This window comes from Mauremys mutica, chromosome 4, assembly GCF_020497125.1.
Source record: "Mauremys mutica isolate MM-2020 ecotype Southern chromosome 4, ASM2049712v1, whole genome shotgun sequence".
Taxonomy (NCBI): domain Eukaryota; kingdom Metazoa; phylum Chordata; order Testudines; family Geoemydidae; genus Mauremys; species Mauremys mutica.
In genome coordinates, this window is record NC_059075.1 from 60,724,396 (window position 1) to 60,737,333 (window position 12,938).

Sequence of the window (12,938 nt, forward strand, 5' to 3'; positions counted from 1 at the left end):
TGTCTTCAGAGCTGGGCAGCTGGAGAGTGGTGGCTGCTAGCCGGGAGCCCTACTCTGAAGGCAGAGTCGCCGCCAGCAGCAGCAGCACAGAAGTAAGGGTGGCAATGACATACCATTCCATCCTTATTTCTGCACTGCTACCTGCCAAGCTGGGCCCTCAGTCAGCAGCTGCCACAGTCTGCCTGTCCAGCTCTGAAGGCAGCAGTGCCGAAGTAAGCGTGACAAGGTGTGGTATTGCCACTCACTTCTGCGCCGCTACTGGCAGGGCCCTGCATTCAGACCTGGCCACCGAGCTCTGAAGGCAGTGCAGAAATAAGGGTGTCAATATCTCAATGCCCTAAAATAGCCTTGTGACCCCCTTGCAACTCCCTTTTGGGTCAGGACCCTAATTTGAGAAACGCTGGTCTCCCCTGTGAAATCTGTATAGTATAATGTAAAAGCACACAAAAGACCAGATTTCATGGTCCGTGACTCATTTTTCATGGCCATGAATTTGGTAGGGCCTTAATTATGAAGCATAGACAGGGTCCGTGTGGGTAAGGCTTCAAGGCACAGAGAATGAGCTTGCTCCCTGTAGTTAAGGAGCAGATGGCACTGGTCTCCTGCAAAGTATTGACACAACACTGCATGCAATAAAAAACAACCTTCCCCCTGTTAGTTCAGGATCCTTCATTGTTGACATTTCCTTGAGTTTTAGCACACTTGCTGTGCACATGACAGATGAGGTGCTTTGTAATGAATCACTCCATGAGCTCATTCACACTTCAGTGTTACTTCCAGTCACAGATCCCTCCAGGATCTCTGCATGTCTTAATCATTATTGGAAGATGGGGCAGTCTTGTGGGAAACAGCAAAGCCAAGCGCTGACCCCATAGGTTGCTGCACTGTGTGTTGTGCAGAGGGTGTTTAAACCCCCACAATCCTCACACATTCTAACTCAAGCAGGTCCAACAAGTGGCAGATTGCCGTCAGTGAATGAGCCTGCCTCCCATGCTTGGAAGAAAGGCTCTCAGATTATGACCTTTCAGCAGGAACCCTCTTCTCTCAGATTCAGCTTTTCAGCAGCCTCCATCTTCCAGTTTGTTTCTTCCCTGCTTACTCCCCAACCCTTCTGCTGGATTCTGTCCCTCCCCCACCCTGAGAGTGGTTGTGAGGCCCCAAGATTTTGATTGGAATGGTTAAAATGACTGTGGTTCTATAAACTAAGATCCTTGGGACAGGGACTACATCCTTCTTTGTGCCTTGGCCAGTGCAGACCACTCAGCCAGCATTTAAATATTAACTGAGCTACCATGAATGAGGCCAGCTTGATGCCAGAGCAGCACACTGTTACCATGAGAGGATCTAAGCATGAGATGGGCATCGCCCCCTGTGTTGAGAGTGCTACAAAGGCAGCATTTTTAAGGAGCTGCTGCTGAGTCATGGCTGATGAGACTAGCTTGCCTCTTGTGTGTCACTACCAGCTCTTCTTACCCAGAGGAGTAGTCACCAGGACTGGCCTTTGAAGGTGGAGGGAAGAAACTCAGGTGACTGGCAGCTCTTGGGAGTTTCCCCACCCAGAACTAATCTACTGGCAGTTGAGTTGAAGTTAAAGAAGTGAATTGGACTGGGACTGAGGAAGGGATAAGTAGTAATGCCAACAAAAATTGGGCTGGGGGACAGAGGGCAGAAAAACGGTGCAAGGGAGTGCTCCACTCACTCCTGGTCTGGCACCTCCTCCTGGCCACTCTGGGGATTAGCTCAACATCTTGTCCCATGGGATCCTCCACCTCTCTCTTGGGATCTGCAGCTCCTCTCTCACTACACAAGACTCTTTGTGACTTAGCCCTGCAGTCAGGTCACCCTGGGTGCTTTCCCATTTCAGGGTATATCAGAGTCTTGCCTGCTGCTATCCTACACAATCTTCCCATTCACTGCCTCGGGTACCATTACTTCAGCAGCTGGTGGGAGAACCTGGGCCTGCCCTCTACTCCAGGTTCCAGTCCAGGGACCCTCAACCCAGCAGTTCTGGGCTTCACTTTTTCAGCCCTCACTACTCCTTTCCTGGGATGCTGTCTGTTACTTTTGGTTTCCCTAAGAATACCAGCACCAAACCCTCATCTCTCTTCCCAGGGAGTGACTACCCTTTCCCACCAGCAGCCCCTGTCTAGGGCCAGCTTCCTGGCTTTATAGGTCCCACCTATTCCTGCCCAGGTGAACCTGCTTGCAATCAATTCCCTGCTCCCCGGCTCTTCTTCCTCCAGGTGCAGCCTATGGAGTTAACAGGCCTACATGGCCACCTTTACGCCCTTTCTGTGTGGTGTGGATACCCCCTCACAAGGGCATATAGCTCCATTCTGAGGGCAGCTATCCAGTAGAACAATTCCATTACCCACAGAAGGCTTCAGGCTTCTTGCCACCAGTGAAATTATGAACACAGACTTCAGTCACTCTCAAATAAGACCATTTTATTTGAACAAACATTAGTCACAGTGAACAGTGGACAAAAGCAGCTGAGTGCAGCTTCTTTCCTGGGACAAAGCAACCCCATTGTCCGTTCAGAGCTACTGAAGGGGAATGCCTGCTCTCTTCATAGCACTCACTCTGCACTGGGGAACCAGGGAAGCCCAACACTCCCAATGAGCTCCTGCAGGTGCTTTCACCCCTCCTCAGGCTCAGGGGGCATTCTCCTTATCAGCCCTGTCTCAGGGTTTGTTCTTACATTATGGAAATGCACAAAGACCCAACCTGCAAACAGAATTAGTTACATAGAAGAGCTGTCCTACACAGCTAGGAAAGAAATGCAGTGATACATCTATGACTGAAAGTGATATTCAACTGACAGTGCCCTGCATAGTTGTATAATGGCAAAATAACTCTTCAGTTCTAATTACTGGTCTGTGTTCTCCACAGTTTGGCCCTGCATGACTGGATCCAGCTGAACTCAGTGACATTTCAAAAGGGCCACACCCAGTTTGCACAAAAGGGAACAATCGCAGCCATGAACAACTTTAATACAGGGATGCAGCTAGTGGAGACTACAAGTCTCTACATGCAATGCTCCATCTTGATCCAAGTGACCTGGCTGCACTGCATGCTTGGGCTTCTACTCTTAGTAGACTGCACCTCTGTGTTAAAGATGAAGGTGGCTGTCATCTGAGTGACATTTGAACAATGGGTCACATTCTGGCCACCCGTGTGAAATGCTATGGTTTTTATAGTCAGACTAGGCAAGGGGTGTGTGTCCGTGTGTAAAAACAACCCCCAAATATATCCCCTGGCCTGACATTATTTCAGAGAGAATGTCCAAAAGGATGATTGACTGCCAGGTAGTCAAACCCCCTGACTCTCCAGAGCATTGCATGAAAGGCCTGTGATGTTCTCTACCCTGTAAACTACCCTGAAATGTCTCTGTGGAAATTTTTTTAGAAATGGAGATAAGCTCAGTAATAAGAGGTGAGTAATCGCACTGGGAAACTGACTCCGGTGTCAGGGTCATAGGGAACAGACTCACAGACAAAGTGGGCTGCTTCGCTGGGCGGGCATGGAGCAGACAGAGTGCGTGTCTTCCTATGGCAGGATCTTTAAGGGTTTCCTTTGCTTCAGACCTCAGTGGATCAAGCTGTAACTCCTGAGAACAGAAAGGAGAGCCCTGGGCCCTCAATTCTCAGTTTGCAGACTCAAGGTTTGAACAATACAAGGGGAACTCAATTCTCTCCTGTTCTGCCGTACAGCACCGAAACTGATAGTTTTATTTGAACAAGAGGAACTGTCCATCCCATCCCCCCACTACTTTCTCCTGAATTTTGAAACCAAGGGACAAAAACATTTTAGAAAGCGAACTCACTTGAGTTTTCATTGTGAGCCAAATCCTACAAGTATGATAGTGGAATAACTTTTCTTCCTTCCCCTTCCTTTCCCCTTCCCCTCTTTCCTCTCTTCCCTTCCCTTTACCCTTTCCTTCCTTCCTCTCCTTCCCTTCTCTCCTTCCTTCTCGGCTTCACTCCACATCTCTCTCTTCCTTCCATTACATGCTTTTCCTTCTCTCCCTCAACACCACTGCACTTCCCTGTTGCATTATAAACCCCTCACTATCACAGCGTTGCCTTTGTGCCTGATGTCCAGAGGTGCTGAGGCCCAGCAGTCCCACTCCTTACCACCTCTGAACATCAGGCACAAAGGTGTCTCAAGGTGGGCACCCAAAAGGAGTGATCACTTCTGAGCATATGGCTGTAGCACAGTAACCCTCTGTACCATGGAGCCCTCTTTAGGGAATGTTTTGCTTCAAGGATGACTGCAGCTTGTAGTGTGATTTCCCTCCTACAGCCACTGGTCTCTTTCCAGGGTATGCCTCATGGGTAAGCCCTTTCCCACATGGTAAGGTATCTTTACAAACCCAAGAGCACAGCTCTATCACATCTTGATGACATTGTTCCCCTCTCCCCCACTTTAGTGATCAGAACTAGAGAGGAAGCATCTAAGTCCTACTTTTTTAAACTGACCAGCCCCTATCGACAACATGGTAGTTTCCTTTAAACACCCTCTCCCTCTTCTCAACCAAGACTTTAGAACAGCCAAAATAAAGCCAGCTCTCCAGAATCCATCTTAAGGTTTACCCCAGAGTTAGATTATGCTAGGACAGCATTTTGGAAGTTTTAGTTGGGTTTCAGAAATGAAACTGGTCATACTGGGCATAGTGAACCTGCTTGTTCTTTAGGACCAAGTCTGGGTGTATTAAAGGCTCCCGTTGAGCTGGGACACCACAGGCATGTCTACCAGATGCTTAAAGCTAGAGGATCATTTGGTAACCTGATGCAATCGAAGTCCATTTCATGTCTCCCAGGCCTGTGACCATAACCCAGCAAGTGCCAGGACTCCAAGCCTCACAGCACCCTCCTCGCTGAAGCCATAGGTGCAGTCACATGGCTCTCCAAGAAGGTGTGGGATCAGCACTGGCATGAGGTGATTTTCCAAACCAGCTTCAGACAAAGCAGAAGAACTTCTTCCAACGGCACTTGGAGAGGGTTTTGATCCCTTTGGCTGTCATCTTCTTTTCCTGCCGGGCTTTGTGCTCCACTGCACTGACAATGGCTGTGTCAAAGACTTCTTTCAGGTTCTTTTGGGTCAGTGCTGAACACTCCATGTAAGTCTGTGCCCGGATTTTCTCCGCCAGGCCTTCAGCCTGAAGCTTGGGCACAGGCCTCCCATGGTAGCGGTCCAGGTTGATGAGGACATTGACATCATCCCGCAGGTCAGCCTGTGTCCCCACCAGGAGCACTGGCGCCTGGGGGTTGTGAGTCCGTATCTCAGGGATCCATTTCTCAGTAATGTTTTGGAAGGAGCTGGGGTTCACCACACTGAAGCAGACAAGGAAGACATCAGTGTCAGGGTAACAAAGTGATCGGAGGCAATCAAAGTCCTCCTGCAGGAGAAAAATGAGAGAGAAGATCATTGGACTGAACTCCAACAGTGTGATACTGGTGTGACTCCTTCACACGATGAATACGCTAGCAGCATCTCAGAGTCAGGGCACCATGTCCTCTTCATTCCACTTCCACGTCCCTGAAACTCAGCCCTCCAGAATGACAAGAGTCCTTGTCACATTCTGTTTCATTAGTGTCATTACTGTGTGTCCCTCTTTCCCAGCTGTACACTGCCTTCCCCACAAACCCTGCTAATAGCACCTGTTCCACAGACTAGTTAGAACCAAAACTCCTGGTTCTCTTTCGACTGGTCTCACCTGTCCAGCTGTGTCCCAGAGCTGGATCCGAACCGGGGCTCCATCTACCAGAACCTGCACTGCAACACAGAGAGAGAAAGGATGAGTACAGACTTGCTGCCTTTGAGGCAGACAGATGCGCACACACATGCACGTTCCTCTCTCCAACCCTGTTTTGTGTCCCTGGGGAGCTCTTTGAATTAATGCCCTGACTCAGTGTTAAAGTGACTCTCAGTTTTATTGCATGTGTCCACCCTGTCTGGCTATCTACCCAGCTCTCACTAAAACACCCAAAGCCCTGCCCTAGTAAGCACTTCAGGAAACCTGCACCGGTTACCCTGACTGCACTGGGGACAGTCTCTTTGGTTGCTCCGACACCTTGAGGGAATCTTTCCAGGGCATTACTACACAAAGGCCTTTGGTTGGGCTGGTTTTTTAGTCAAAGAGTGCCCTAGCAATAATTTGACAATCTTCTCCCACATCCCCAAAAGATCAGTTAGGGATACATAGCATCTTGCACTTCAGGGACTGACTCCTAGTTTTTTGCACTTTGTGGCTACTTGGGGTATGTCTATAGTGCAATTAGACACCCATGGATGGCCGGTGCCAGCTGACTCAGAGCTTGGGCTGTGGGCCTGTTCAATTGTGGTGTAGACTTTCGGGCTCAGGCTTCAGTCTAAGCTCTTGGACTCTCCCACCCCACAGAGTCCTAGAGACTGGGCTCCAGCCCGAGCCTGAACGTCTACACTGCAATTAAACAGCCCCGCAGCCTGAATCCTGTGATCCTGAGTTGGCTAGTGTAGACATATCCTCAGATCACCCTCCCTGGGACTGGCCTCCTCATCCAGGGCAGGGATTTGGCATTTCAAGAAAAACTTTCTCAGAGATGCTCTCTTAGTATTGCTCCAGCGGTGGAAAGCCAAGAACATAAAACACTATTTTAAAGCAAAGGTGCTTAAAGGAAAAAGAATGTGATTTAGTTCCTCTGGAAGCCCTTTCAGGGCCTATCTGCACTCTGAGGCCTTGCTGCCACTAGCAAACTCCAATGGGCTCGGGTGTTTTTACCTCTGTGTTGCCTACACTACAGTTGCCACCATTTCTACCATCAGCGGTGAATTATATATGCAATTTTTGCACCCACATTATTCCATAATTGCAGGAAGCCTTAACATGGTGTCTTCAGCCCCAGCTGTCTCAGAGTCAGGCCCTGTTTCCCGCCCACGGAAATTCAGAGCGAAGTTGTTAGACCTCTGAGCATTTCAGACTCCACAGAGAATGGCTGGAGGAAAGGGTAGGGGCTGTGAATTGCATTAAAGTCTTGACAGAATGTGAAAATAGCACTGGTCTGCTGAAGGGAGGGAGACATCCTGTGCTAAGGTGATAATGGTGAGCACTTTACACCAGCTAGAAGTATTTCTGATGTGTCATTGGCTCTGGTGGGATGGGGAGAGGAGGGGGTTTTGTTATTTTAAAGAAGCAAACTGAATCTTGTCTTATTCTTCAAGTTATTAGCTGGTGAGTGAAGTGGCAGAAACAACTGACCTCAGTGTCAATGGGGTCATAAAAGCCCTTGGGGTGAAGAATGATTCTGCTTACAGAGAGAGAGAGAGAGGATGAACTGAAATTAAGACACCCACACACAAAGAAGGAGGGAGGGAGGCACACAGAGTGCACTGCCTCTCCTGCCAGCATATGTGAAAGCCATTGCTTCCTTGTGGCTGGAAAACAGTTGAGCCGTGTTGTTACCATATCTTAGCCCCAGGGGAGGAAGAGTAACCTGTTCCAGATCAAAAGAACTGCTGGGAATCTGAGCCCCGGTCTATGCTTAACATTTAGATCAACCTAGCTACATAGGTGCCGACTCCGTAGGTGCTCCGGGACTGGATCCAAATTAGATCCAGTTTAGATCCAAATCCAGTTCCAAACCTACACTTGCCCAAAGCCTGGAGGATCTGGGTTTCCCTTTCAGGCCCATTATAAAGATGGGCCTAAACTGTGCAGTTTGGATCCAGAGAGGAACTTCCTTGAAGTTCAGGGGTGTTCTGAGGATGGATTCTGGTTCAAGCCAATCTGTACTCTTAAATGGGAAGGGCGGGAATTCCTCCACTTTTGCTATATCCTATAACTGGCTGGCTCTTCCAGGTAGGCAGAACAGGTGACTACTGAAGTTAACAGCAATATGGTGAAGGCCTGGTTTTCAAAGGTGATGAGCACCTGCCGTTCCCTTTGACTTCAATGAGAGCTGTGGATGTTCAGACCACCAGTAACTGTTCAGCGTGGAACTGACTGTGGGCTGAGGACAGCCACATCCAAATTGCAGAGGGCAGCAAGATCCCTTGAGCTAGTGCTGCCTCCTCCTTTCTGGATCATTCCCTAGCGATGGGCCCCTTCAGAAGATGCTGATACACAAAAACAATAACACATAATCATTATGAATGATGGTAATCCCCTGTCCTTCTCCCCGACACTGAACATGGTAGTGTTGTGGGAGCAGAATGAGAACAGACAATTACCCGGATGGCTCCTCAGACCCTTTTCTAAAATTCCCCTGCACCCTGGAACAGCAGAATGTTGTTTGGCTCTTTCCAGTAGCTCTCTGGGGAAAGCTAATGGAGCTCAGCAGTTCTCCCATACGTCTTCACAATGATGACTGAACTAGAACAAAAAAACAACTCAGGGCTGAGCACCCCGCAGCCTTGGAGGTATGTGAAACCCAGATCTGGATCCCAACTGAGCCAATCTTTAGTTTTGAGCTGACCTGCAAAGGAATCACAATTGGTCTGGTGCCCTTTTGTGTTTCTTTACAATGGATAAAGGAAACTTGAAATGTTTTTTAAAGGTTTTGTTTCTGCTTGTTTTCTATGATAGAAGTTAGATCTTGAAGCTCAGCCATTGAGAGGGGAATGGATTTTTAGTCAGACTCCTTAAATTCTTCATTTTTTCTTAATAACTATTCACTGCCAATGCCAATGAGCATTTTGGACGGAGGACATCATACTTAAGAAGTCAGCGTCCCTTCCCTCATCAGTTAAGGGTCTGGAGAGCTTACAGTACACATTTCTGGTATTTCTAAAGGTAAAAACAAGCAGAATTATTATTTGTTTTTTAACCCTTTCGGCCCATATTTAGCCATTATAAAGTAGCAAAAAAGGCACACGCCCAATTTAAAAAAAGAAATCTTTTGCAGGTTACCATTAAACATGTCCGAGCCCTATCTCCACTAAGGCTTGCACTACTGATGAAAAAGCAAGCAATATAGACAAGGGGGTAAGATTTTCCAAAGTGGCTATGGGTATGTCTACATGACGGAGACTATATTGGCATAGCCCCATAGTGTAGACACAGCCTACAATGGAAGAGGGTTTTACACTGGTGTAGGAACACCACCTCCCTAAACAATGGCAGCTTTATCCAAGGAAGCATTCTTCCATCTACAGTGGGGTTGGCATAGCTACATCGGTCGGGGGTGTGGATTTTACACACCCTCACCAATGTAGCTATGTTGACCTACCTTTGAATGTACACCAGGCCAAAGTGACTTAGGGGCCCCAATATCAAAAGTGAACTAGTTACTCAGGAGCCTAAGCCTTATTCAGAGTCACTGGGAGTTAGGCTCCTTAATGCCATAGTCCCTTTTGAAAATGGGATTTAGGCACTTTTGAAAATGTTACCCAAGACCTATGAGAAAAGGAAGGAAATTTTCTTAGCCCCGTAACACAGACAGGCTGGGCTTGTAGCTGGAGAGCTGAATGTGTGAAGCTACAGCATTAGTAAAGTGACAGCTCAAAGTCCAGGAGAAGGCAAGAGTTAGTGGGGTGTTAACATATCACCAGAATGTTATTTACTCTCCTGTCCCTCCAGGAGCCATGAAGGGATAAGCAGAGCTATCTCCAGACAGCAAACACCCATATCTTTTAATATGCAAAGCAAACCTTTAGCAGACAGTGTTTACTTATGTGCTCTTTAATTATGTTAATTATTCATTTTTTTTCATTGGGGGATAAACCCCAGGTTTCAGTCTCCTTTCCCCAGAGCCAGGGCAAGAAATCAGAGGAGACTGATTTCCACACAGCTGTCTCTTGCCCTGTATCTCTGCCCTAACCGGCTACACAACCAGAGCAATAAAATTCAAAGCTTTACACAAAGATGGATGTCTCCCTCTCCCTGTATCTGTCATCACAAAAGGGACAGAACCAGGCTATGAATTTCAAAGCGTTTCCACAGAGCTGTCTTTCCCCCAGTATTTTAATCTTAAATAGGTACATAACCAGGGCAATAAAACCCTTAGGAACCCATACGGTGACCTCTCTCCCTGCATCCCAATCCTAACCAGTGACACACGCACAGCAAGAACACCAGTGAAGGTACATCTACACCGCTGGTGTACACCATGGGGATACACAGAGGTCTTCCAGGGGTACATCAGCTCATCTAGACCTTTGTCTAGTTTTACAACAGGCTACATAAAAAGCACTAGTGAAGTCAGTACAAACTAACATTTCATACAGACAATGACTTGTTTATACTGCTCTATATACCATAAACTGAAATGTAAGTACACTATTTATATTCCAGTTGATTTATAATTACATGATAAAATGAGAAAGTGAGCAATTTTTCAGTAATGTGCTGTGACATTTTTATGTCTGATTTTGTAAGCAAGTAGTTTTTAAGTGGGTGAAACTTGGGGTACGCCAAACAAATCAGATTCCTGAAAGGGGTACAGTAGTCTGGAAAGGTTGAGAGCCGCTGATCTACACAGCAAGTCTCAGAGCTCAGGTCTACAGACTCAGGTTTGCAGGTTTCATGCTGCCATGCTAAAAACAGTTGTGTAGACATTCTGGCTGGAAAGATTCTGAATTCCACCCCCACTCTGTAGGCTTCAGAGCCCATGTTGCAACATCTACACAGCTGGGGCAGCTGATTTTAACACAATAATAAGCCTGAGTGTGTAGACTCCGGCACTGAGATTCTCTGCTGTGAGCTGTGTAGTCATACCCTGACAGTGCCACACAGCTGTCCCTTTCCCTGGATCCCTATCCTGACCAGGGTTACAATCTTTGGGGCAGAGTCTTGTCTAATTATATGTCCATGAAGCTCTCAGATACTGCAGTGATGGGAGGCAGTATAAAACCTTTCCATAGAAAGATCAAGGAAGAAATCCTGACCCTATTGAAGTCAAGGGGAGTTTTGCCACTGATGTCAGAGAGTTCAGGATTTAACCCAGAGTTTAGCACAGTTATGGGTAATACGTAATATGTTCATCAATAATAACCCCCCTGAGAGTTCCATACAGCTCTCCCCCTTTTTCCTGAGGGGAGATGCAGGCAAGGCAATGAACCCCTAGCTAAGTCTCTTTGCAATGTTTCAGGCCTGAAGGAACAGACTCAAGCAGAAAAAAACTTCTTTTCTACAGTTTTGCACAGGCTCTAGCCAAGAACGAGAGTTGCCTCCCTCATTGTGTGTGAGAGGCAAAACCGGTTTCCCTTTACAGCCTCCTGTGCAAAGCTTACGCTCAAGCCTTGTCTACACATGGGGAGCTTTAAAAAAAAAAGTCCAATCAGTTCAGCTCCTGCAATGGTTAACTGTGGGAACTGATGGCTGCTGCTGAGGTTTTAAGCACTATGTTGACTCCATTGGCTTCCAACAGGGATTGATAACATGGTGCTTAAAATGTTGATTGTAGCTGGTAGCCCCTCTATACTAGGACTCCCACCATTGCTACCACTGGAGCGGTGGAATTGCACGCTTTGGAAAGATGTGTCTGAAAAATCCTAGTGTTGACAAAGACATTGTGACAGTGGAAAAAAAGGAAGAACGTCAACCCCAGAAGGCAGTAGCAAGCTGCTGTCAGGCAGGATTCCCCAATAGGCACTTAACTTCCATTCCTCCTTACCTGAGAAGGTGTCCAGGGCAGTGGGCTGGTACTCATCAGGGTATCCATTTGTTGTGTAGCTAATGACCAGGCTGGTCTTGCCCACAGCCCCATCACCTACCAGGACACATTTGATGCCCAGCTGTGGGCCACTGCCCCTTGGGGTGCTGTTTCTTCGCAGAGCAGGTGAATAATCCAGCAGCTCCTGGGGGGGCATGTCTTGAACAGGAAAAAGGGGAGCAGCTCTGCTCCCCCTTCTAAAAAAAAAGTCTGGTGGATGGGGGTGGGGGAAGCTGCAAATCTCTGTTTAAAACAAAAACAAAACCAGCAAAAAACTAAAAAAAGCCCTCGGCAGCAGCCCCAGGAAAGTGTCAGTGGGTAAAGCAAGGCAGAAAATGAGTGTGGCTCAGCCACTATAGCCCACACACGGTGGCAGCTCCTTTGCCTCTGGAACTACATCCCTTGGAGTGTCTTGGAGCTGGCAGGGCAGCAGCTGCAGTGAGCTCTGTGCACTGGGCTGTGGATCCCACCTTCTCTCGGTCTCGCCAAGCTACTATTGCTTAACTTAGTTCTACACCTGTAGTGGTTTAAAAAAAGCCTGCTTTGCATAGTCCAACCTCCTGCCTTTGTAACCTGACTCTGCTTCATGGGCGTCAGCAAACTCAATCCACCAGCCTCCTTGCTTGCCTTCGACATTTTCTTCTCTCTTGCTTACAGTTTCAGTGACTTTAGTGTTGGTGAAAGGTGGTGGCTTGACAGCCCTGCAGGGTGAAGTCCTCTATGCTCAGAACAGGTACAGCAGAAGCAGTGTCAATGCAAGTTTTCCACATTGCCTTCCCAAAGTGCCTTTACCCTGTTCTGAAGGGGAATGAGAGGGGATTTCAGTCTCCAGCCCCAGAATCTTTCCTTCTGCACAAGCAAGGATGCCTATTAGTACAAAATGCAGTGGGGCTTTGTGATGTGGACACCTGTTCATTAGGAAATGAATGGAGACCAACAAACACATATTAGGGCTTGTCTACACGTTCAGAGCTGCAGAGGCACAGCTGCACCACTGTAGCACTTTAATGAAGACACTCCTACGCTGACGAGAGAGCTTCTCCCGTTGGTTTAGTTAATCCACCTCCATGAGAGGTGGTAGCTATGTCAATGGGAGAAACTCTCCCATCACCATTGTGCTGTCTACACAAGGGGTTAGGTCGGTATAAGTGCGTCATCCCCCTGAGTGACATACTTCTATCGATGTAAGTTTATAGTGTAGACCTGGCCTCACAAAGGCCACCGAAGAGCCATCAGATGGCACTGACTTTCAAACACTACCAATCTGACCTGGATTCCAGCCAGCATCCTCCAGGGGAAAGGCTC

The 12,938-nt window shown here is 47.7% G+C and overlaps 1 protein-coding gene across 2 annotated transcripts; it reads right to left on the reverse strand.

Moving 5' to 3' along the window:
* Window positions 1–2,471: 2,471 nt before the first annotated feature.
* On the reverse strand, window positions 2,472–12,493 carry RHOV (ras homolog family member V). 2 transcript variants are annotated; one of them, XM_045012168.1, is made up of 3 exons: window positions 11,595–12,493; window positions 5,720–5,778; window positions 2,472–5,401 (listed from the first exon to the last, which is right to left on the reverse strand). In XM_045012168.1, the coding sequence occupies exons 1-3, from the start codon at window positions 11,788–11,790 to the stop codon at window positions 4,961–4,963; spliced, it is 696 nt and encodes a 231-aa protein (XP_044868103.1). In that variant the 5' UTR covers window positions 11,791–12,493; the 3' UTR covers window positions 2,472–4,960. The 2 variants fall into 2 exon arrangements, with proteins under 2 accessions (XP_044868103.1, XP_044868104.1); XM_045012169.1 differs by having other exon boundaries at window positions 5,720–5,773; window positions 11,595–11,717.
* Between the last annotated feature and the right edge of the window lie 445 nt (window positions 12,494–12,938).

Bases quoted from the DNA above. Each gene is read 5' to 3' on its own strand.
- RHOV (XM_045012168.1), bottom strand. From the start codon at position 11,790: ATGCCCCCCCAGGAGCTGCTGGATTATTCACCTGCTCTGCGAAGAAAC. The intron at 5,779-11,594 runs GTAAGGAGGAAT...TCTGTGTTGCAG, and splicing joins TGCCCTGGACACCTTCTCAG to TGCAGGTTCTGGTAGATGGA. The intron at 5,402-5,719 runs GTGAGACCAGTC...TTTCTCCTGCAG, and splicing joins TCTGGGACACAGCTGGACAG to GAGGACTTTGATTGCCTCCG.